Genomic DNA, 24,171 nt, shown 5'->3' on the forward strand with positions numbered 1-24,171 from the left:
TGGGGAAGGACAGGGCTGCCTGGCGTGCTGCAGTCCATGGGCTTCCAAAGAGTTGGACACAATTTAATCACGGAGCAACAACATAATCATCTCTCTGCTCTCAGTTCCTGTTTCTACCTTGCTCACTCACTAGTCTGTTCCTTTTCTTTCCATAATTATTCTGTTCTCCCTGTCATGTCCTGTGTCTGTCCCCTGTCTGTTCCGTGGCACATGTACCGCTGGACCTTTTAAAGTCATAGTCAAAGTGTGTGCTGGCACCCCAGCAGGTGGGCCAAGTCCAGTTGGGTTTTATGTCTTCTGTGCACTGTTCACATCCTGTTGACTCTGTTCAGAAAGTGTGATAGTGTTTGTGTCTTTCTGACCACCTCTAGCCCTGCCTGCCAAGTTCACAAAAGGTCTGAAGAAGGAAGAGGCCGTGGAAGGGGCCACAGCCAAGCTGCGCTGTGAGCTGAGCAAGGCGGCCCCCGTGGAGTGGAAGAAGGGGCCCGAGGCCCTCAGAGCCGGGGCCAGAGTGAGCCTGAGGCAGGAGGGAGCCGTGTGTGAGCTGGAGATCCGTGGCCTGACCGTGGAGGATGCTGGGGAGTACTCCTGCGTGTGCGGGCAGGAGAGGACCTCAGCCACGCTCGCCGTCAGGGGTAAAGACCGTGAGAGGCCCCAGGGACCTGTGGCTTCGTGTTTGCGTGGGTCTCTGTGTCACTGGCTCCACTGTAGGATTCTGTGCCTTTTTGAATCTTTCCCCCTGGGTCCCTGCAGATGTCTCTTGGCTCGGCTGTAATGGTTGCAGGGGAGTGTGTGGGCAGGAGAGGTCTTTGGCCAGGCTCGTTGTCAGGGGTGAGAACTGCATGTGACCACATGGACTGGCATTCGGTGGCTGCCCATCTGGAGCTCCAGCACTTTGGCCGCCTGATGCAAAGAGCAGACTCGTTGGAAAAGACCCTGACGTGGGAAAAGATGAAAGGCAGGAGGAGAGAGGGATGACAGAGGATGAGATGGTTGGATGGCCTCACCCACTCAATGGATATGAATTTGAGAAAACTCCAGGAGATGGGGAAGGACAGGGCTGCCTGGCGTGCTGCAGTCCATGGGCTTCCAAAGAGTTGGACACAATTTAATCACGGAGCAACAACATAATCATCTCTCTGCTCTCAGTTCCTGTTTCTACCTTGCTCACTCACTAGTCTGTTCCTTTTCTTTCCATAATTATTCTGTTCTCCCTGTCATGTCCTGTGTCTGTTCTGTGTCTGTTCCGTGGCACATGTACTGCTGGACCTTTTAAAGTCACAAAGTGTGTGCTGGCACCCCAGCAGGTGGGCCAGGTCCAGTTGGGTTTTGTGTCTTCTATGTACTCTCTGTATCCTGTTGCTTCTGTGAGTTCAGGAAGCGTGATATGTTTTGTGTCTTTCTGACCACCTCCAGCCCTGCCTGCCAAGTTCACAAAAGGTCTGAAGAAGGAAGAGGCCATGGAAGGGGCCACAGCCATACTGCGCTGTGAGCTGAGCAAGGTGGCCCCAGTGGAGTGGAGGAAGGGGCCCGAGACCCTCAGAGCCGGGGCCAGAGTGAGCCTGAGGCAGGAGGGAGCCGTGTGTGAGCTGGAGATCCATGAGCTGACCGTGGAGGATGCTGGGGAGTACTCGTGCATGTGTGGGCAGGAGAAGACCTCAGCTGCTCTCACCGTCAGGGGTAAAGACCACATGGACTGGCATTGGGTAGCTGCCCTTCGTCTCTGCTCTCAGTTCCCTTTCCTACCTTGCTGACTCACTAGTTGCTCCTTTTCCTCCCATGATTGTTCTGTTCTCCCTGTCATGCCCTGTGTCTGTTCCGTGGCACATGTACCTCTGGACCTTTTAAAGTCGCAGTCACAGCGTGTGCTGGCTCCCCAGCAGGTGGGCCAAGTCCAGTTGGGTTTTATGTCTTCTGTGCACTGTTCACATCCTGTTGACTGTGTGTGTTCAGAAAGTGTGATAGTGTTTGTGTCTTTCTGACGATCTCCAGCCCTGCCTGCCAAGTTCACAAAAGGTTTGAAGAAGGAAGAGGCCGTGGAAGGGGCCACAGCCAAGCTGCGCTGTGAGCTGAGCAAGGCGGCCCCCGTGGAGTGGAGGAAGGGGCCCGAGACCCTCAGAGCCGGGGCCAGAGTGAGCCTGAGGCAGGAGGGAGCCGTGTGTGAGCTGGAGATCCGTGACCTGACCGTGGAGGATGCTGGGGAGTACTCGTGCATGTGCGGGCAGGAGAAGACCTCAGCCACGCTCGCCGTCAGGGGTAAAGACCATGTGTGGCCAAGCAGAGCTGTGTTTGGTGTCCAGTTACTGACTCAGGCATCTTGCACTCACCCCACCTTCCCTCCTCGTCTCAGCATCACCGTTTCCCCACGTACTGTGCTGTGCTGTGCTTAGTCACTTCAGTTGTGTGTCTTTAGTGATCCTTGGTGATCCTTTAGTGATCCTATGGACCTTAGCCCAGCAGGCTCCTCTGTCCATGTGATCCTCCAGGCAAGAATACTGGAGTGGGTTGCCATACCCTCCTCCAGGGGATCTTCCTGATCCAGGGATCAAACCTGTGTCTCCTGCGTCTCCTGCACGGCAGGCTTATTTTTTACCTTTGAGCCACTGGGGAAGCCCCCTTCTTCCCGTAACTTTGTGGATTTCCTTCCTCCTTCCTGGGCTGTTGTGTGAATCACAAGGAACCAACCTCTGAGCTGCTTCCCACCCCTCGTGTCAGTGCAGGTTCTGTCCTGTGTCCCTTTGGGGTCTGCGTCTTTCACTCCATCCTGTCACGTCCTGTCCCCCAGTGACCTCTGGAGGATCGGATGTCCTCCACACCTTCTAACCTCTCCTGCCCTGCCACCAGATTCGCAGACGTGAGGCCTGAGGAGTGTGTGGAAGGGGTCCCAGGCACACTCAACGGACTGGCCTGAGGGGCCACAGTCCTGTGTATGAGCCTGGGGCACCAGCCTGTGACCTGTGTCCAAATGGGTGTTGTGTCTTCTCTGTGATGTCCAGGACCTATCTAACCTGTGGGTTCAGAGAGCATTATAGTGTTTGTGTCTTTCTGACCACCTGCAGCCCTGCCTGCCAAGTTCACAAAGGGTCTGAAGAAGGAAGAGGCCATAGAAGGGGCCACAGCCAAGCTGCGCTGTGAGCTGAGCAAGGCGGCCCCCGTGGAGTGGAGGAAGGGGCCCGAGACCCTGAGAGCCAGGGACAGAGTGAGCCTGAGGCAGGATGGGGCCGTGTGTGAGCTGGAGATCCGTGAGCTGACCGTGGAGGATGCTGGGGAGTACTCATGCATGTGCGGACAGGAGAAGACCTCAGCCATGCTCGCCGTCAGGGGTAAAGACCACATGTGATCATGTGGACTGGCGTTTGGTGGCTGCCCTTCGTCTCTCTGCTCTCAGTTCCCCTTCCTACCTCGCTAATGCACTATCATGCTCCTTTTCCTCCCATGATTGTTCTGTTCTCCCTGTCATGTCCTGTGTCTGTTCCGTGGCACATGTACCGCTGGACCTTTTAAAGTCGCAGTCACAGCGTGTGCTGGCTCCCCCAGCAGGTGGGCCAAGTCCAGTTGGGTTTTATGTCTTCTGTGCACTGTTCACATCCTGTTGACTGTGTGTGTTCAGAAAGTGTGATAGTGTTTGTGTCTTTCTGACCATCTCCAGCCCTGCCTGCCAAGTTCACAAAAGGTTTGAAGAAGGAAGAGGCCGTGGAAGGGGCCACAGCCAAGCTGCGCTGTGAGCTGAGCAAGGCGGCCCCCGTGGAGTGGAGGAAGGGGCCCGAGACCCTCAGAGCTGGGGCCAGAGTGAGCCTGAGGCAGGAGGGAGCCGTGTGTGAGCTGGAGATCCGTGCCCTGACCGTGGAGGATGCTGGGGAGTACTCATGCATGTGCGGGCAGGAGAAGACCTCAGCCGCGCTCGCCGTCAGGGGTAAAGACCGCGTGTGGGCACGCGGAGCTGTGTTTGGTGTCCGGTTACTGAGTCACGGCGTCGTTCTGTGCTCAGTCCGTGTTCCCTCCCTGTCTCAACACCGCCTGTTTCCAGAAGACTGGGGAACCTCTTTTGCCTTCCTGTGCTGATGTGTGAACCACAGGAAACCAGCAGTTGATCCACTTCCCCCCATTTGTGTCAGCACTGATGCTGTTCTGTCTTCCTGTTGGCGTCCGTATCGTTTGCTCCATCCTGTCACTTCCTTCCCAACAGTTCTCCAGAGAATCTCATGGTGTCCGTGTCATTGACCCTGCCTGTCAGGTGGATGCCAAGGCAGGGGCCTGGGAAGTCCACTGAAGGGCTGCGCTGGGGCAGCCCCAAGTGCGGCGTGTCCTCAGCCCAGCCTGTGTGTGGCCCGTGTCCTCCTGGGTGTTGTGTTTCCGCTGCTCTCTTCACCTCGTGTCTTCTCTGTGTGCTCACCCCGTGTGATGGTCTGTTTGTCTTTGTGACCAGTCCTGCCCACCAGTTTCACAAAACACCTGAGGAACAGAAAAGCCACAGAAGGGGCCACAGCCACCCTGCATTGTGAGCTGAGCAAGGCAGCCCCTGTGGAGTGGAGGAAGGGGCCTGAGCCCCTCCAATACAGAGACATAGTGAGCCCGGGGCAGAACGGGGCCGCGTGTGAGCTGGAGACCCGTGACCTGGGGGGCGTGGACTCTGCGGTGTGTGTGTGGGCAGGAGGGCACCTCGGCCACACTGGTGTCCAGGATGAAGACTGCATGTGGCCACGTTCGTGACTCCTCTCTGCCATGTGTAATGTGCTTTCCCTGTGTTAGCTGTCTCAGAGTTACAACCCACTTCATAGAAACAGTGGCCAACCCTGTCTATGCCCTGTGGGTACAGACCCCAGGGGTGCCCAGTGCAAGGACACCCTCAGGGAGGCACCAGCAAACAGGCTTTATGGTTTAGAGAGCTGCCCTCAGCCACGGCTGAGGCTGACGGTGTGTGTGGGCTCTGGACCCCAGGTGTGCAGCGGGGTCGTTCATTCTGGTGACGGCTGCCCCCAGGGCTGAGGCGCAGAGTTTGGGAGTGCAGGGAGCAGGTGGCGGACAGGCCAAGCCCTCCGGTGCTGTGCTAATCAGACAGCATTTGACTGACCTTGGAGCTTTTGTGCAGCCTCTAAAGAGCTCTGTCTCAGAAAACCTGGGCTGCGTAACGAATACCACATACAGGTGACTCACAACACACATTCATTGTTTCGTAGTCGTGGAGGCTGGAAGTCCAAGATCCAGGTGTCTGTGGGAGACTTCCCTCCTTGGCTTGTAGATAGCCATGCTCTCTCTCTGTCCTCACCTGGTCACCCTTTTGCGTGTCTGTGTTCTAATCTTCTCTTCCTTTAACAATACTTATAAGTCAAATTGAATTAGTCACCTTCCCGGTAACTCCATTCTACCCTAATTACCTCTACAAAAACCTTATTCCAAATAAATTCACATTCTTAGTTCCTGAGGGTTAAGACTTCAGTATATAAATTTGAGGGGAGACATGATTCAGTCCATAAAGATTTGGACCATAAAGCTGAGCACCAAAGAATTAATGCTTTTGAACTGTAGATTTGGAGAAGACTCTTGAGAGCCCCTTAAACTGCAAGGAGATTAAACCAGTCAATCCTAAAGGAAATCAGTCCTTAATGTCCATTGGAAGGACTGATGCTGAAGCTGAAGCTCCAATACTTTTGCCACCTGATGCGAAGAGCTGACTCATTGGAAAAGACCCTGATGCTGGGAGAGTTTGAGGGCAGGCTTTGAGGGCAGGAGGAGAAGGGGGCGACAGAGGATGAGATGGTTGGATGGCATCACTGACTTGATGAACATGAGTTTGAGCAAGCTCTGAGAGTTGGTGGAGGACAGGGAAGCCTGCTACAGTTCATGGGGTCGCAAAGAGTTGGACATGACTGAGCGACTGAAAAGCAAAATGATTCAGTCCATAATACTCGGTTTCTTGCTCTAAAAATGCATGTTCTGACGTGCAGAGTACATTTACCCCAAACCCCAAAATTTTAACTTATTTTAGTGTCAGGCTAAATCCAAAGTCTAATCTAAATCTCATCTAAATCAAGTGTGTGTGAGATTGGAGGTATGATTCATCCTGAGGCAGAATTCCTCTGCAGTTGTAAACTTGAAACATCAGACAAGTTATGTGCTTCCAAAATACTTAAGTGAAACAGACATGGGGTAGATATCCCCATTGCAAAAGAAAGAAATAGGAAAGAATAAAGAGGCCCCTGGTTCCACAGAAATCTGGCACCTACTAGAGACAAATTCTGTGAGATTTTCAAGATTAGAGAATAATCCTCTGGCTCAATGCCCTGTCTTCTGGGTCCTGCACAGAGGTGGCCCTCTGGGACCATGGATGCTGTGGTAGCCTTGCTGACTTCTGAATTGCCTTTGGGGTTATTCCCAACTGTGAAGGATAGTACATGTCCCAGCTGCATAGCTATATTGGCCCACCCGGTAAACATCCCATCTTCCATCCTGTCCCTTCTGAGTCTGATTGTCATGGCTGGCAGTGTTTCTGCTGATACAAACTTCTCAAAAGCCTTGTTGGTCTCCTTTATAATTCACAGCAGTCCAAGATTTCAGACAAGAGAGTTTTCCACACAGCCTCCTGGGTGATTCCATTTCTGTTCCTGGCATTTCTAAGATGGCCGATTGGATCCGAGACTCACACTTAAAAATCTCTTCACTAGATGATTTCCAGCCACACACTTAGTATTCTCTCTAGAACAGGTGTTCTCTCTCTCTCTCTTTTTTTTTTTTTGAAATTTCAATGGGCTGAAAAATTTCTAAAGTATCCATGTTTGGTTTCTCTTCCTTTAAATACGTCCTTCTTCAATATAACTCTTTTCTCTTACATTTTACCATAAACAACACGGAGCAGTCATTCTGCCTTCAATGCTTGACTTACGAATTACCTCAGCTAAAAATCCCCAAGTTCACGTGTAAGTTCTGCCTTCCATAAAACTCTGGGATGCACAATTCAGCCAAATCCTTCACTGCTTTATAGAAGGATTGCCTTTCTTCCAGTTTCCAACAACGCATTTCCATAGGAGGCCTCACCAGGAGCACCTTTAGAACCCATATTTCTACTGGAAATCTCTTCAAGCGATCTAGATTTATCTAACACACACCTCAGAACTCTCCCAGTTTCCACCCATCACCCAGTCTCAAAGAGAATTCCATAATTTTAGGTATTTGTTACGGTAGCAGCCCACTTCTGGCACCAAAATCTAAATGGCTTAACAGTATCGTAGTGGCTTAAACCTCGGAAAATGGTTTCCTCCTAGCCCTAGAAGCGGAAAGTCTGAGGTTAGGATGTGGCAGGGCTGGTTTCTCTTGAGACCTCTCTCCTTGGCGTGTAGACGGCCGTCTTCTTTCCATGCCCTCACATGGTCATCCCTCTCTGTGCATCTGTGTTGTAATATCCTCTTTTTATAAGGAAACCAGTCACGTTGGGTTAGGTTCCACCCCATTGAGCTCGTTCACCTCAGTTACCTCTTCAAATTCATCTCCATTCTGTGCCCTGGGGTTAGGGCTCCAACGTACGAATTTTTGAGGGATGTGATTCAGGCCACAGCAGGGTGTAACCAGGATGAGCCGTGATCAGCTGTAACTTGTGAAGCTCGTGCTCTGCCTGGAATTGGGATGGAAGAGAGGACTGCAGGTTGGAGGGCCAGGGGGCAGGGTTAGAAGGCCAAGGCTGGAATCCACTGGGGTCTAAGAGATCTGAGTCAGGAGAGGGGTCCAGTGGGGTCAGGACAGGAATGTGTAAGGTGAATGAGGTGGGACCTGGTGAAGGCAGGGAAGGCCTGCAGTGTGCCCAGATGTGGGCAACACGTGATTGATGCCTTACCTGGGATGGGAAGCACACATGAGGCGTCTCAGTGGGGCATTGGTTGTCATGGCTAGAAGGTGCCTCCTGGCCATTCTCCCAAGGGAGTTGTCTATTGCGTTGTTGCATGTGTAAGTTGTGAGCTGGGAGAGCATGGTTTGGACTCTGGGTGTAGATGAGTAGGCCATTAGACAATAGTGAAAGGTATAAGTAGGACAGATGAACTCTGAGAAGAAAAGAGGCCTGGATGGAGCCAGTCTCTTGCGACCTGCAACTTAGCAATCTGGAGAGGGTTGTACTGTCACACACGCTCTGGTCTGCATCAGGGTGCGTCCTCCACCCATCCTGCATCTATCCCATCCTGAATGTTCAGGTGACACCCCCAGTCCTCTATGGGGGTTGATGGCTTCTGTCCATCTAACTCTCTGCAGCCATGCCTGCTCGGTTCATCAAAGAACTGAAGACCAAGGAGGCCACAGAAGGGGCCACAGCCACACTGCGCTGTGAGCTGAGCAAGGCGGCCCCCGTGGAGTGGAGGAAGGGACCTGAGCCCGTCAGAGCCGGGGACAGAGTGATCCAGAGGCAGGAGGGAGCCGTGTGTGAGCTGGAGATCCATGAGCTGACCGTGGAGGATGCTGGGGAGTACTCGTGTGTGTGCGGGCAGGAGAAAACCTCAGCCACGCTCGCCGTCAGGGGTAAAGACCGCGTGTGACCACATGGACTGGCATTGGGCGGCTGCCCTTCATCTCTGCTCTCAGTTCCCCTTTTTGCCCTGCTAACTTACTGTCCCGTTCCTTTTGCTTCCATAATTATTTTTGTCCGTGTCACGTTTCCTGTCTGCTCTGGGGCGCGTGTACAGATGAGCACTTGTAAAGTCACAGTCACCGTGTGTGCTGGGCACAAGCAGCAGGTGGTCCAAGTCCATCTGGGTTTTGTGTCTTCAGTGCTGCTCATGTCCTGCTGCTTCTGTGTATACAGAAAGTGTGATAGTCTTTGTGTCTTTCCGACCACCTCCAGCCCTGCCTGCCAAGTTTGCAAAAGGTTTGGGAAAGGAAGAGGCCATGGAAGGGGCCACAGCCATACTGTGCTGTGAGCTGAGCAAAGCGGCCCCCGTGGAGTGGAGGAAGGGGCCCAAGACCCTCAGAGCTGGAGACAGAGTGAGCCTGAGGCAGGAGGGAGCCGTGTGTGAGCTGGAGATCCGTGACCTGACTGTGGAGGATGCTGGAGAATATTCATGTGTGTGCGGGCAGGAGAAGACCTCAGCCACGCTCGCCGTCAGGGGTAAAGACCATGTGTGGCCAGGTGGAGCTGGGTTTTGGTGTCCAGTTATTGACTCATGGCATCTTGCACTCATCCGTCCTCATCTCAGCCTTATCCTCTTCCCATAACTAAACAGAATTCCTTCTTCCTGGGCTGTTGTGTGAACCATGAGAAACACGCCTCTGGGCTGCTTCCCACCCCTCGTGTCACCACAGGTTCTGTCCTGTGTCCCTTTGGGGTCTGCGTCTTTCACTCCGTCCTGTCACGTCCTGTCCCCCAGTGACCTCTGGAGGATCGGACGTCCTCCACACCTTCTAACCTCTCCTGCCCTGCCACCAGATTCACAGACGTGAGGCCTGAGGAGTGTGTGGAAGGGGTCCCAGGCACACTGAATGGACTGGGCTGAGGGGCTGCAGTCCAGTGTGTGAGCCTGGGGCACCAGCCTGTGACCTGCGTCCACATGGGTGTTGTGTCTTCTCTGTGATGTCCAGGACCTATCTAACCTGTGGGTTCAGAGAGCATTATAGTGTTTGTGTCTTTCTGACCACCTCTAGCCCTGCCTGCCAAGTTCACAAAAGGTCTGAAGAAGGAAGAGGCTGTGGAAGGGGCCACAGCCAAGCTGCGCTGTGAGCTGAGCAAGGTGGCCCCCGTGGAGTGGAGGAAGGGGCCCGAGACCCTCAGAGCCAGGGACAGAGTGAGCCTGAGGCAGGATGGGGCCGTGTGTGAGCTGGAGATCCGTGGCCTGACCGTGGAGGATGCTGGGGAGTACTCCTGCGTGTGCGGGCAGGAGAGGACCTCAGCCACGCTCGCCGTCAGGGGTAAAGACCGTGAGAGGCCCCAGGGACCTGTGGCTTCGTGTTTGCGTGGGTCTCTGTGTCACTGGCTCCACTGTAGGATTCTGTGCCTTTTTGAATCTTTCCACCTGGGTCCCTGCAGATGTCTCTTGGCTTGGCTGTAATGGTTGCAGGGGAGTGTGTGGGCAGGAGAGGTCTTTGGCAAGGCTCGTTGTCAGGGGTGAGGACTGCATGTGACCACATGGACTGGCGTTCGGTGGCTGCCCATCTGGAGCTCCAGCACTTTGGCCACCTGATGCAAAGAGCAGACTCGTGGGAAAAGACCCTGACGTGGGAAAAGATGAAAGGCAGGAGGAGAGAGGGATGACAGAGGATGAGATGGTTGGATGGCCTTACCCACTCAATGGATATGAATTTGAGAAAACTCCAGGAGATGGGGAAGGACAGGGAAGCCTGGCATGCTGCAGTCCACGCAGGTGCAAAGAGTTGGACACAATTTAATCACTGAACAACAACATAATCATGTCTCTGCTCTCAGTTCCCGTTTCTACCTTGCTCACTCACTAGTTTGCTCCTTATCTTTCCATAATTATTCTGTTCTCCCTGTCGTGTCCCGTGTCTGTTCCGTGGCACATGTACCGCTGGACATTTAAAACGATAGTCACAGCGTGTGCTGGCACCCCAGCAGGTGGGCCAGGTCCAGTTGGGTTTTGTGTCTTCTATGTACTCTCTGTATCCTGTTGCTTCTGTGAGTTCAGGAAGCGTGATATGTTTTGTGTCTTTCTGACCACCTCCAGCCCTGCCTGCCAAGTTCACAAAAGGTCTGAAGAAGGAAGAGGCCATGGAAGGGGCCACAGCCATACTGCGCTGTGAGCTGAGCAAGGTGGCCCCAGTGGAGTGGAGGAAGGGGCCCGAGACCCTCAGAGCCGGGGCCAGAGTGAGCCTGAGGCAGGAGGGAGCCGTGTGTGAGCTGGAGATCCGTGAGCTGACTGTGGAGGATGCTGGGGAGTACTCGTGCATGTGCGGGCAGGAGAAGACCTCAGCCGCGCTCGCCGTCAGGGGTAAAGACCACATGGACTGGCATTTGGCGGCTGCCCTTTGTCTCTGCTCTCAGTTCCCTTTCCTACCTTGCTGACTTACTAGTCTGCTCCTTTTCCTCCCGTAATTATTCTGTTCTCCCTGTCATGCCCTGTGTCTGTTCCGTGGCACATGTACCGTTGGACCTCCTTTTAAAGTCACAGTCAAAGTGTGTGCTGGCACCCCAGCAGGTGGGCCAAGTCCAGTTGGGTTTTATGTCTTCTGTGCACTGTTCACATCCTGTTGACTGTTCAGAAAGTGTGATAGTGTTTGTGTCTTTCTGACCATCTCCAGCCCTGCCTGCCAAGTTCACAAAAGGTTTGAAGAAGGAAGAGGCCGTGGAAGGGGCCACAGCCAAGCTGCGCTGTGAGCTGAGCAAGGCGGCCCCCGTGGAGTGGAGGAAGGGGCCCGAGATCCTCAGAGCTGGGGACAGACTGCGGGTGAAGCAGGAGGGAGCCGTGTGTGAGCTGGAGATCCATGACCTGACCGTGGAGGATGCTGGGGAGTACTCGTGCATGTGCGAGCAGGAGAAAACCTCAGCCACGCTCTCTGTCAGGGGTAAAGACCACATGTGGCCAAGCGGAGCTGTGTTTCGGTGTCCAGTAATTGACTCATGGCATCTTGCACTCATCCCTCCTCATCACAGCCTTACCCTCTTCCCATAACTAAACAGAATTCCTTCTTCCTGGGCTGTTGTGTGAACCATGAGAAACACGCATCTGAGCTGCTTCCCACCCCTCGTGTCACTGCAGGTTCTGTCCTGTGTCCCTTTGGGGTCTGCGTCTTTCACTCCATCCTGTCACGTCCTGTCCCCCAGTGACCTCTGGAGGATCGGACGTCCTCCACACCTTCTAACCTCTCCTGCCCTGCCACCAGATTCACAGACATGAGGCCTGAGGAGTGTGTGGAAGGGGTCCCAGGCACACTGAATGGACTGGGCTGAGGGGCTGCAGTCCAGTGTGTGAGCCTGGGGCACCAGCCTGTGACCTGCGTCCACATGGGTGTTGTGTCTTCTCTGTGATGTCCAGGACCTATCTAACCTGTGGGTTCAGAGAGCATTATAGTGTTTGTGTCTTTCTGATCTTTCTAGCTCTTCCCACCAAGTTCACAAAGGGTCTGAAGAAGGAAGAGGCCGTGGAAGGGGCCACAGCCATACTGCGCTGTGAGCTGAGCAAGGTGGCCCCCGTGGAGTGGAGGAAGGGGCCCGAGATCCTCAGAGCTGGGGACAGACTGCGGGTGAAGCAGGAGGGAGCCGTGTGTGAGCTGGAGATCCATGACCTGACCGTGGAGGATGCTGGGGAGTACTCATGCATGTGCGGGCAGGAGAAGACCTCAGCCATGCTCTCTGTCAGGGGTAAAGACCGCGTGTGGCCACATGGGCTGGCGTTTGGTGGCTGCTCTTTGTCTCTCTGCTCTCAGTTCCCTTTCCCACCCTGCTAGTTGGCTAGTCTGCTCCTTTTCCTTCCGTAATTATTTTCTTTGTCATGATCTCTGTCTGTTCCGTGGCACATGTACCGCTGGACCTTTTAAAGTCACGGTCACAGCGTGTGCTGGCACCCCAGCCAGTGGGCCAAGTCCAGTTGGGTTTTGTGTCTTCTGTGCACTCTCTGTATCCTGTGTTCTTCTGTGTGTACAGAGAGCCTGATAGTGTTTGTGTGTTTCTGACCACCTCCAGCCCTGCCTGCCAAGTTCACAAGAGGTCTGAAGAAGGAAGAGGCCACTGAAGGGGCCACAGCCACACTGCGCTGTGAGCTGAGCAAGGTGGCCCCCGTGGAGTGGAGGAAGGGGCCCGAGACCCTCAGAGCCGGGGACAGAGTGCGGGTGAAGCAGGAGGGAGCCGTGTGTGAGCTGGAGATCCGTGAGCTGACCGCGGAGGATGCTGGGGAGTACTCGTGCATGTGTGGGCAGGAGAAGACCTCAGCCACGCTCGCCGTCAGGGGTAAAGACCGCGTGTGGCCACATGGGCTGGCGTTTGGTGGCTGCTGTTGCCTCTCTGGTCTCAGTTCCCTTTCCTTCCCTTTTCACTCACTGCCTGGCTGCTTTTCCTTTCATAACCATTCTGTTCTCCTTGTCATGTTCCCCATCTGTTCTTCGGCATGTGTACAGGTTGGACCGTTTAAAGTCTCAGTCAGAGTGTGTGCTGGCACCCCCAGCACACCTGTGTCCAGTTGGGTGTTGTGTCTTCTGTGTATTCTTCATTTCCTACTTCATGTGTGTGTACAGAGAGCCTAAGAGTCTTTGTGTCTTTCTGCCCTCCTCCAGCCCTGCCTGCCAAGTTCCTGAAGGGTCTCAGGAAGGAGGAGGCCACGGAAGGGGCCACAGCCAAGCTGCGCTGTGAGCTGAGCAAACCGGCCCCCGTGGAGTGGAGGAAAGGGCCCGAGACCCTCAGAGCCAAGGACAGAGTGCGGGTGAGGCAGGACGGGGCCGTGTGTGAGCTGGAGATCCGTGAGCTGACCGCCGAGGATGCTGGAGAATATTCATGTGTGTGTGGGCAGGAGAAGACCTCAGCCACACTCGCCGTCAGGGGTAAAGCCCATGTGTAGCCGGGCGGAGCTGGGTTTGTTGTCCAGTCACTGACTTCGTGTCGTCTCCCTGCACTCATCCCACCTTCCCTCCTCGTCTCAGCGTCACCCTCTTCCCGTAACTCCCCAGAACTCCTTCCTCCTCCCTGGGCTGTTGTATGGACCATGAGAAACCAGCCTCTGAGTTGCTTCCCACCTCTCGTGTCACTGCAGGTTCTGTCCTGTATCCTGTGGGCATCTGTGTGTTTTCCTCTGTCTTGTCATGTCCTGCTTCCAAAATTCCCCCAAGACTCTGATGCTTGCATCTGTCTTATTGCATTCAGCTTTGCCTGCTGAGTTCATAGGAAGACTGAGAAGCAAGGAGGCCACGGAAGGGGCCACAGTCACGCTGTGCTGTGAGCTGAGCAAGGCGGCCCCCGTGGAGTGGAGGAAGGGATCTGAGACCCTCAGAGCCGGGGATAGAGTGAGCCTGAGGCAGGACGGGGCCGTGTGTGAGCTGGAGATCCGTGAGCTGGTTTCGACAGATGCTGGGGAGTACTCATGTGTGTGCGGGCAGGAGAGGACCTCAGCCTCGCTGACGGTCACGGGTAAGGATGGGCTTGCGGGCTCGTCTGGGAGCCTGTGCATGTGCCCCTGTCTCGTGTGCCCATGCCAGCCCCATGTGGGCACCCATCTCCTCTGTGTCTTGTGCAGCTTCTGTCTGTCGCCCGTGTGCTCACCTGCCAAACTCTCTGTTCAGTGTCCCCATGTCTGGGTTCTGCTCTCCAGTCAGATGACCTCTGCGGCTTAGCCTCATGTGTGGATGGAATTCCCACCTTGTTCCCCTCGCCTGCCTGTCCTAATGCAGTCCACATTTCCCCCATACTCCACAGCCTTTAGTCAGGATCTGGGGGTCGTGGCCCTGCCCTAGGAGTCTAAGCAGATCCCCGCTTTCCCACCTCAATGGCTGGAGGGACACAGCCTGCCTGTGGGATTTCTGGGTGAAGGTCAGCATGAGAATCCCCTGGGTCAGATCCAAGGTCGCTTTTGCGGCCCCCACTGCAGTCCCTCCTCTCCCTTAGAGTAGACCCCGCCCGTGACCCCACTCCCACTCCGATCCTCCAGAGGAGCCTGAGGCAGTGGGTCCTGTGGGCAGGTGAGGCAGGCCTGGTCAAGGCCCTCAGTGGGTCTGACTGGATTTGGGGTACCAGTCTCCTGTCTGGGTGACTGGGCCTCAGGCTTGGGGCTGGCCTTCCCTCTCCCCTTCACCCCGATCCCCGCTCCGCAGCCCCACAGGTGGTGTTCCGGAAGCCGCTGCAGAGCCTGCAGGCTGAGGAGGGTACCTCGGCCAGCCTGCGGTGTGAGCTTTCCGAGCCTGGAGCCGCCGTCGTCTGGAGTAAGGGGGGCCTGGAGGTGCAGGCCGACGGGCGCCGGGAGCCGCGGCAGCAGGGCCACGTGGCAGAGCTGGTGCTGAGGGGCCTGCGCCGGGAGGACACGGGAGAGTACACCTGCAGCTGCATGTCCCAGGCCACTAGCGCCACCCTGTCCGTCACAGGTGGGCGCCCAGCCGGCCACACACGCGGGAGCGGTGACCCTGGCTCCCACGGGCTGGGCAGGCCTGGGGTGACGCCCCCCGCCCCCCGCCCGCTGCCGTCCCCTGAGAGCTGCGTCGCTGTGGACCCCCGCCCCCATAGCTGCTCCCGCCCTCACGTTCTGCCTCCCCCTCTAGCTGCGCCTGTGAGGTTCCTTCAAGAGCTGCAGGCCCAGGAGGTAGACGAGGGCACGACGGCACGCCTGCGCTGTGAGCTGAGCCGGGCGGGCAGCAGTGTGGAGTGGCGCAAGGGCTCCCTGCAGCTCTTCCCGTGTGCCAAGTACCAGATGGTGCTGGAAGGCACAGCCGCTGAACTGCTGGTGCACGGGGCCGAGCAGGAGGATGCTGGCCTCTATACCTGTGACACGGGCCACGCACAGAGCACCGCCAGCCTCTCTGTCCGGGGTGAGCCTCCCGCTGGCCCCTGCCCGCACCCCCCCCATCCCTGGGCCCCCCTAAAACCAGCAGGTCCCTTGATTATCAGCTCTGAGCGCCCCTCCCTGGTCCCCCCCCCACCGCCTGCCCTCAGACCCCTTGCTTAGCAGCTCTGAGAGCCCCTCCCTGCTCCTCCCCAGCCCCCAGGCCTGTGTTTAAGACGGAGCTGCAGAGTGCTGAGCAGGAGGTGGGCGGCGTGGCCCGGCTGTGCTGCCAGCTGAGTGATTCCGAGGCTGGGGCCCCCGTGCTGTGGCTCAAGGAAGGTGTGGAGCTGCACATGAGTCCCAAGTATGAGATGCAGCGCCAGGGAGCCACGTGTGAGCTGCTGATCCATGGGCTTGAGGCCAAGGACATGGGCGAGTACAGCTGCATGGTGGGCAGCCAGAAGACCTTGGCCTTCCTCAAAGTCAAAGGTGAGCGCCCCCTGCCTCACCCGCTGCCCTCGCAGCTGCCGCGGGGGCACCCCGGCTCCCTCAGCAGCCCCTCTCACCAGCTGCTGTTCCGGGGTGCCTCTCAGGCCTTTGGGGTACTGGCTTTCTGTGCTCACCTCTGCACTGCTCTGTGCTGGTGTCCCTACAGAAGAGTGTTGCCTGAGGGGATTGTCGCCCCCGCTCACTGCCCTGCCTCCCACCCCCACCCCCCGCCTGCAGGTGGGGCAGCCAGGCCTGGGCCACTCTCTCTGAGCTCCTGTCTGTCCTGAAGGTCTCGCTTCCATCATGTCCCAGCCAGGACAGGGTTGGCCACAGGCTGGGAAGGGGCACGAGCAGCCCCCCACCCCACAGCCGCCTGCTTCCTCCCAGCAGAGGCGCCCCCAGCCCAGCCCCTGTTCCCAGGAGCTCAGTGTCACGAGAGGGAGCTGTGTTTGTGAGCACAGTGGGTGCTGAATCCCCCACGGGGCAGGCAGAGGCTGTGGCAGGAGACGAGTGTGAGAGTGCCTGGGAGGCTTCCTGGGGAGGAGTTGGGGTCGGGGACATGGGAGCTTGGCTTGGGTGCTCTGACCTGTCTGGTGAAGGCCCCCTTCGCCCGCCAGAGCCTGAGGTGACCATCGTGCGGGGCCTGGTTGACACCGAGGTCCAGGCTGATGGGGAAGCAGAGTTCAGCTGCGAGGTGTCACAGGCTGGCGTGGACGTGGAGTGGCGCCTGCAGGGCCTGCCGCTGCAGAGCAACGAGGTGACCGAAGTAGCGGTGCAGGGTGGCCGCACCCACACACTGAGGCTGAAGAGCGTGACCCCAGAGGACGCCGGCACTGTCTCCTTCCACGCGGGCCGCCACACGTCCTCTGCCCAACTCACCGTCCGAGGTAGCAGGAGCCGGGCTTCACTGCACTTGGGGGCCAGAACGCCCCCTCAGTTAAGACCTTGTCAGGGGACAGTGATAGATGGCAAGGCTTCCTGCCTTTGAGGGTGGGAGCTGGCGCTGAATGACTGATTCTGGGGTGACCCAAGATGTTGCAGTAGAGCGGCTCCCAGTGTGCCTGTCTTCAGGGTTGGGGCTGGGATGCTGGGGGCAGGCCCAGGGGCCTGGGAGGTGGCTCTGATGGTGAGGGGAGGGGCATCTCCGACACGGAGGCTGATGCCGTGCCTCTACCCCACCCCCACTCCGTGCAGTTCCTGAGGTGACCATCCTGGAGCCCCTGCAGGACGCTCAGCTCAGCGAGGGCCAGGATGCCCACTTCCGGTGCCGACTGTCGAGGGCTTTGGGCCAGGAGGCCCACTGGGCCCTGGGAGGCGTGCCCCTGCAGGCCAACGAGATGAACGACATCACGGTGGAGCATGGCACACTCCACTTGCTCACCCTGCACAAGGTGGTGTTCCCCAGACCTCCTGTGCCCTGCAGCGCTTCCAGGGGCCTTCCCACCTGCTCCCCCAAAAGCTGGGAGAGAGGGAAGGTTCCAACTCCAGTGCAATTGGGCTGGGGACTTGCAAAGTCGGGGTGGTTGAAATGGCAGTGCCAGCCTGACACGTGCATCTCTGTTCCATCAGGTCACCCTAGAGGACGCTGGAACCATCAGTTTCCAAGTGGGCTCATGTCGCTCGGAGGCCCAGCTGAAGGTCACAGGTGGGCAGCCCCCTCCTACAGCCAGCCTCCCCACTTGTGCATGTCCACGTGTCCCTACTCGAGGGACTGTTGGCAGGTGCTGAGGCCAGGAATCTGAGCCTTCCAGCAGTGGTCTTGCTGTGGGTTGGCAATTTTGCACCCTTGACCGCTAAAGCCGCTGGAGGTGGGCTAGTGAAGATAATAAGCTTGAGAAATTCTGGTGTGTGAGGGAGTCCTCACGTAGGATCAGGGCTGTGTGTAGGGGGAAGGTGGGGAGGCTGGTTGCTGGGGACTTGGGCCCTGAGGTTGAGGCAGGGTCTTCTGGGCTTCTACCCTCCGTATAGCTACTCCTGTGATTTAGGTTCCCGTGCTCTTATTTATACACACCTGCATACCTGACAACTCTCAGATGTTGGTCCAATAGCACACCTGTGACATGTGAATGCTTTGGAAGATGGTGTGCCAGGCATGGAAAATAAGATTTAAGGACCTTCAACTTGTTATACTTTGTCCCCAGAATTGGTCATCTCTGAACGCCTCCCCCTCGCCTGCTGGCCTGCTCCTGGTTTTCATATTGGTCCCATCCATCTGCCATCTCTTGACCATCAGCCCATCCACCACTTATCCATTCATCTATCTGTGCATGCATCCATGCATCCATCCATCCCTCCCTCTATTCCATCTGTCCATCCATTTATCCCGCATCCATCTATTCAACTACCCATCCATTCATCCACCATCCATTCTCTATCCATTTATCCAGCCACCATCTGTTATCTATCATGCACACGTTTATCCACCTGCCATCGTCTATTCATCATTATCCATACATCCATGCACCATCTACCCATGCATTTGGTATCTACTCATCTGTCTACCATCCACCCACCATCAGTCATCGATCCATCCATCTAACCATCGTTCTACTGCCATCCTTCATTACGTCCGTCTGGCCACCCATCCATATGTCTACCATCTACCTGTTCATCCACCTATCCATCCACTATCCATTCTTCCATCCATCATCCACCCATTATCTGTCCATCATATGTTTATTATTACCTTGAGAGGGGCCAGATGCAGCTCTGCCCTCAGGGAGCCCCCAGTCTGCTGGGGGAGTGGGGCAGGAAGACAGTGTGCCCTGAGTCCCAGGTGTCCCCACCGTGAGTCTTCATGTGCCAGCTCTGTGGCCTCTAGGGCTGGGGAAGGCTCCAGAGTGCAGCGTCCTCAAGCTGGACGCCAGGAGAGGGCCGTATCCTGGCTGTCCTGAGCAGAGCCGGGTGGGAAGGGCCTCGTGTGTCGTCAGAGTGGGCATCTGTGAGGGGCAGCATGGAGCGGGGTTGGGTCTTGCAGGCCCCACTGAGGGTTGTACCTTGGTCCTGCCGTTTGTGGTGAGCTGACTCACATGCAGACACGAGCTGCGGCTTCAGACAGAGCTGTGAGCCTAGGGTGGCGAGGATGGGCAGACTCGGGAACCGTGTTGGAGATGGAATAGGGAGCTGGCGGACAGGTTAGGGGTGTGGTTAGATGTGCATGCCTGTGAGAACATGGAGTGACTGGTGTGGGCCTGGGACAGGCGTGTCGATGTGCACGCCTGGGAGGGACATGGGGTGCTCTGGGGAAGGGCCTGGCTGGGGTGGGTGTGCCAGCACAGAACAGGGTCTGGGAAGCCCCCTGAACTCACACCCTGTGTAGCAGGTCAGGGAAGGATGCTATTCTGCACTAGGGCCCCAGAACCTTAGGCCAGGAGACCTTTGGGGACATCTGGACACATGGCCCTCTGAGGATGGGAGAAGCATCTGCTTCCAAAGCCCCAGGAAGTAGGGCTCACTTCCCTAGCAGACCCCCTCCCTCTCAGAGAGGTGGGCCCCATGACTTCACCTTTCTGTCCTGCCCCAAACCCCTTAAGGATCGCGTCCATGGGACTCGAGGCTTGTCAGTTCTCCCTTACTGAAAAGGGTGTAGATGTGGGACATTGGTCTCCTTTGATGGAGTCAAACATGTTGTGAAGGGCGCTGTGGGGTGCAGGGGGGCTGAGATGGCTCTCCACAGACTCAGTGTGGGCGGTTTCCTTGTCTCATCCCGTGAGCAGGGGGTGCCAGCTGGCCAGGGTTGATCTCTACACCCCATCTCCAGGCTGCCTCCAGCATGGTGGACCCAGGTTAGCCCCAAATGGTAGACCCTGGTGTGGCCCCACAGACCCAGGGCACCCCATCTCCCCTCCTTTTGCCCTCTTGCACAGAGGCAGCACCGTGCCTGGTACGTGGCTTACAGAATGTGGACGTCTTTGCGGGGGAGGTGGCCACGTTCTCCTGCGAGGTGTCCCGTGCTGGTGGGCCGGAGGCCCACTGGTGGCTGGATGGGACCCTGCTGCAGGACGGCCCCCAGAGCGCCATCTCCGTGCGTGATGGGACTGTCCACTCCCTCACGCTCTCAGGCCTGGGGGTGGCTGACTCAGGCACCGTCACCTACCGAGCAGGGTCCCTGGTCTCCAGGGCCAAGTTGTTGGTCAAAGGTACCAGCCGATGGAACCCTGCCCTGTGCTAGAACTTCTGCTCTGCTGCCCCTGCACGCTTCCTGCGGGCTTCCTGGGTGGGGGTTTGGGAACTGACCCCCAGGATGCAGGGGGCATCTTTCCATGTGTACCAGGGGTGGGCGCTGTGGGCAGGCAGCAGTCCTAGCTGGTGGATGATAAAGAAGGTCGGACTCAGCAGTGATGCTGGAGGCCGACCCCGTTCCCACCTGCTCACAGAGCCCTGGGCCTGGCTGCCCACCCAGCTACCACTCTGTGGCTGCCCCTTCCTCAGGCACACATCCAGAGAGCAGCCTGGAGGTGACGGCAGCCTTCCCAGCCCAGCTTGGCCTGCACTGTCCTTGCTTGTAGCTGCTTCTGCTGCTGTGGGTTTGATCAGGGTCTTGTGCCCTTCTGGGACAGAGCTAGCCATTGGAGAGGGTAGCGGACTTCCAGGAAACTCCCTCAGCCCGCTCTCAGTAGAGGTATTGGGCATTCTTGGCACGAGAGCCCAGTGTGGTTTCAACCACGTGGGGCCCAGTTTCTCAATTGGCCTCCTCTGTGCTTTTGCACAGTAAGCGTGGGCACTTGCCCAGATCCTGGGGCAGCCCATTTGTTGAATGGGATGTCAGCAAGTGGAGGTGGGGTGGGCTCCCCGAGGGGGCGGGTGACAAGGCCCCTGGAGAAGGGGTGAGTTGGACTGGGGATGCCCCATGCCCAGCAGAGCTTTGGATGCTGAACAGGCCCAAGGGCTTTCAGATGTGGGTTTTGTGTCCTGTTGGGGCACCGCGTGTCCCGGGCTAGAGGAAGTGGGGCTCAGAGGGACCAGTGGTAGGAGGGGCCCAGCAGATCGAGACTGAACCAACAGTGCAGTCTGCTGCAAGCGGGGGGGCGTGGGGGCAAGGTTGGCCCCACGCAGAGGGCCCTGGGTCACGGTGCTGGGTCCCCCTTGCCCCACAGCCCTGCTTCTGCTTGCCTCTGAGTCGCTGACGCTGACTGCAGAGGGTGGGTGGGCCGCAGTCGCGCGGCTCCGGCTGACACGTGCCTGGCCTGTCGGCCGACAGATCCCACAGTGGAAGTGGTCAGTGCCATGCGGGACCTGGCAGTGGAGGAGGGCGGCCCGGCCGAGCTCCTCTGCCAGTACTCACGGCCCGTGCAGGCCACGTGGAAGATGGACGAGCATGCGGTGTGTGCGGACGGGCACCGTGTCATCATAGAGCAGGACTGGACCGTGGCCAGGCTGTCTTTCAGGCCGGCCTTGCCCTGTGACAGCGGCATCTATTCTTGCGAGGCCGCGGGCACCCGCGTGGTGGCCCTGCTGCAAGTGCAAGGTGAGGCCGCCTGGCGGGCAGCCCCGGGCCCAGGACAGCTGCGCTGAGGCCCACGCCAAGCCGTGCTGGCGGAGTGGCAGGCAGTGACAGGATTCAGAAAAGGGGCTCCCAGGAAGCAGATCCCAGGCCCTGAGCCCACCCACCCAGACCCCTTCTCGTCCCCAGGCAGTATGATGGAACAGCTGGGAAACACGGGGCAGAGGCCGCTCGAAGGATCTGCATCCCAAACACCCTCTCGGGGAGGGATGGAGCCTGAGGCTGGCAGGTCTGGGGCCTTTGGGACCATAGACGGGGCTGGGTCCTAGAGCAGAGGAGGGCCACTGGGCTGAGCTCCCTGAGTCCTGGATTCAGACCCCAGCGCTGCCCCTTCCTGGGCTGGTCACTCAGAGGACACTCTGAGCCCCACTTCCCCATTTGCAGCACAGCAGGGATACCCCATGGGGGACACGGAGCAGCCCTGCAGGGGAGGGGGTGTCATTTGGCCAAAGCCACATTCGATTGGGAAAACCTGAAATGAAATGTCACCACCGTGAAAGCTGACAGTTGGCAGGGGCCTTCCAAAACAGGAAGAGCAGGTGGGGCCTGGTCTGGGCCACGGTCCCCCTGAGGTCACTCGGATTCCACTCACAGACTACTTCAACAGCTACATTGTTAAACACTTTTTGTTTGGCCCCTGGGGGCCCAACAGTGGACAGAGGAAGCTCCCTCCCTCCACTGGTGGCTTTCCTGTGGGAGGGGAAGGAATGTGATGGGAGCTGTGGGAAGGAGCTGCAGTGTGAGCTGGTCTGAAGGAGGCAGCTGGGGCGGGGGCTTGGGGACATCTGGGGCAGAGCCTTTGGGCCCCAGGGGGGAAGTAGAGAAGGAAATGCAGGAGACGGCAGGAGGGAGGCCTCAGGGGCTTGCCACTGCTCCTGTAAGATCTGGGATTGTGTAGAAATAGGAGTTAAGGAGGGTGAGCTCCAGCAGTGACTGTAGGCCCAGCCTTCCCCCTCCCCCCACCCCCGCCCCAACCGTCTCATCGCTGCCGAGAGCAGCCGCAGCCTTGATCTGGCTGGGCGCAGCCATCCAAGCACAGCGCGATGTGGGACACATGCATCCTGAAGTCCCTATTGGTTCTGTCAGTTCTGACTCAGGGAATAAAGGAGCCAGGGATATGGGAGAGTCTGGTCTATGACGTGAGCAGACCTGGGCCAGGAGGGCAGCAAGGAGAAGGATGTGGATGGGCGCTGTGGGGCCTCTGCTCTGGGGAGGTCCCTCCCCAGCACCCTGTGCAGCCTTGGGTGCCGTTGTGCTCCGTTCCTGCCTGACTCCACTCCTCACCTTGTTTTCTGTCCTTCACTCCACTGGCCTGGCTCCCTGCTGCCCCCCACCCATCCCTCTTCATTCCCACCGCAGTGTTCCCTCCAGGTGCTTCTGCTTCCTGGACACCTCCCCTTCCTGGCTCAGTCATGCCCATCCTCAGAGATCTGCCTCCTCCAAGAAACCCCCCAGAGCTTGAAGGCACTGGTGTTGGTACCAGGGGCCCATCATGGGAATGGGCTCTCGGAGGTGGCAAGCCCTTGGGGCCCAGGTGCTGAGCTGAATCTGGGGTCTGGCATGCCCAGGCCTGACACCCTGGCTTCCGCAGAACATGCATAGCTTCTCGTCACTGACTCCTGGCCTCTGTGTACAGGAGAACTGGAGCAGGCTGAGAATGAGGGCAGAGATATGTCTGGTCTGAGTGAGTGAGGGGAGCAGCCCAGTGGGTCTGTTAGCCCTGGCTGGGGGAGGAAAGGAAGGGAACAGTTTTCTGGAGGCCCATGCTGCAGCAGACCTGAGAGGCAGAAGCCTCTGTCTGCGTATGAGCCTGGCCACAGCCTCGAGTGAGTTTTCAGACTGAACATTTTTGAGGCTTCTTACCTGTTAGGTGGATCGTACTCTCCTTCCTAACCAAGGCCTGGTGACCGCGTGGGGATGGCCAGGGCCTTAGGACGTCCCTGTGTGGGGATGGCCAGGGCCTTAGGACGCCCCTGTGCGGCTCCTCCTGGTGGACACCCAGACACCCTCCCCCTGGCCGCATCCTCTGAGGCCCTTCGTCCTGAGGGGAGCTCTCCCACACGACTCTTGGGGTGCTGGGTAGGAAAAGCCCTGAGCACACCTTGACCCATTGTCTTTCTGCAGCCAAGAACACGGTGGTGAGGGGCCTGGAAAACGTGGAGGCGCCCGAGGGCGGCGAGGCGCTGTTCGAGTGCGTCCTGTCCCAGCCAGAGGTGGCCGCCCACACCTGGCTGCTGGACGATGAGCCCGTGCGCACCTCTGACAATGCCGAGGTGGTCTACTTCGAGAACGGCCTGCGGCACCTCCTGCTGCTCAAAAACCTGCGGCCACAGGACAGCTGCCGTGTGACCTTCCTGGCAGGGGACATGGTGACGTCTGCCTTCCTCACCGTCAGAGGTCAGACTTGTGGGCTCAGGAGGGGGCGGTTCTCTGTGGTCCCCCAGCTGATGTCCCCCTGTGGGAGTGCGGGAGGGTAGGGGAGGAGGGGGCTGGTCTGAGAGCCCTCTCACGGGATAACCCGCATCAGGGGTGCTGGGGCTGATGCTGGGACCACAGCAGTGCGTCTCTCTGAGACCTGTCCCCCTAAATACTGCACGCTGCAGCGAGGTGGGACGGGGTGGGCCAGAGCCCCTGTGTGAGGACTCAGGACTCTTCACCTCTCTCACCAGATCCCCCGCTGCTCGGGCGCAGGGTTGGTGATGAGGCTGGGGACACAGGGCACATGAGCCTCTCAGAGCCCTCCCAGGAGATGTCACCTTGTGGGGTTATGGGGTCTGGGGTCACAGGAGAGGG

At 57.7% G+C, this 24,171-nt stretch overlaps 1 protein-coding gene across 12 annotated transcripts in view; it reads left to right on the forward strand.

The window, feature by feature from the left end:
* The window catches only part of OBSCN (obscurin, cytoskeletal calmodulin and titin-interacting RhoGEF), a 231,037-nt gene that overhangs the window by 153,761 nt on the left and 53,105 nt on the right, over positions 1-24,171 (forward strand). For all 12 annotated transcript variants that reach the window (XM_045166786.1, XM_045166791.1, XM_045166796.1 and 9 more), the window contains 23 exons: positions 372-635; positions 1,417-1,680; positions 1,993-2,256; positions 3,060-3,323; positions 3,650-3,913; positions 8,236-8,499; positions 8,822-9,085; positions 9,619-9,882; positions 10,656-10,919; positions 11,230-11,493; positions 12,026-12,289; positions 12,611-12,874; positions 13,198-13,461; positions 13,781-14,044; positions 14,725-14,991; positions 15,166-15,432; positions 15,603-15,875; positions 16,475-16,762; positions 17,070-17,266; positions 17,445-17,520; positions 19,742-20,014; positions 21,076-21,342; positions 23,503-23,775. In XM_045166786.1, coding sequence (XP_045022721.1) covers positions 372-635; positions 1,417-1,680; positions 1,993-2,256; positions 3,060-3,323; positions 3,650-3,913; positions 8,236-8,499; positions 8,822-9,085; positions 9,619-9,882; positions 10,656-10,919; positions 11,230-11,493; positions 12,026-12,289; positions 12,611-12,874; positions 13,198-13,461; positions 13,781-14,044; positions 14,725-14,991; positions 15,166-15,432; positions 15,603-15,875; positions 16,475-16,762; positions 17,070-17,266; positions 17,445-17,520; positions 19,742-20,014; positions 21,076-21,342; positions 23,503-23,775 — 5,877 coding nt within the window. The remainder of the gene's footprint in view (positions 1-371; positions 636-1,416; positions 1,681-1,992; positions 2,257-3,059; positions 3,324-3,649; positions 3,914-8,235; positions 8,500-8,821; positions 9,086-9,618; positions 9,883-10,655; positions 10,920-11,229; positions 11,494-12,025; positions 12,290-12,610; positions 12,875-13,197; positions 13,462-13,780; positions 14,045-14,724; positions 14,992-15,165; positions 15,433-15,602; positions 15,876-16,474; positions 16,763-17,069; positions 17,267-17,444; positions 17,521-19,741; positions 20,015-21,075; positions 21,343-23,502; positions 23,776-24,171) is intronic.

The sequence above is a fragment of the Bubalus bubalis genome, chromosome 9 (assembly GCF_019923935.1).
Source record: "Bubalus bubalis isolate 160015118507 breed Murrah chromosome 9, NDDB_SH_1, whole genome shotgun sequence".
Taxonomy (NCBI): domain Eukaryota; kingdom Metazoa; phylum Chordata; class Mammalia; order Artiodactyla; family Bovidae; genus Bubalus; species Bubalus bubalis.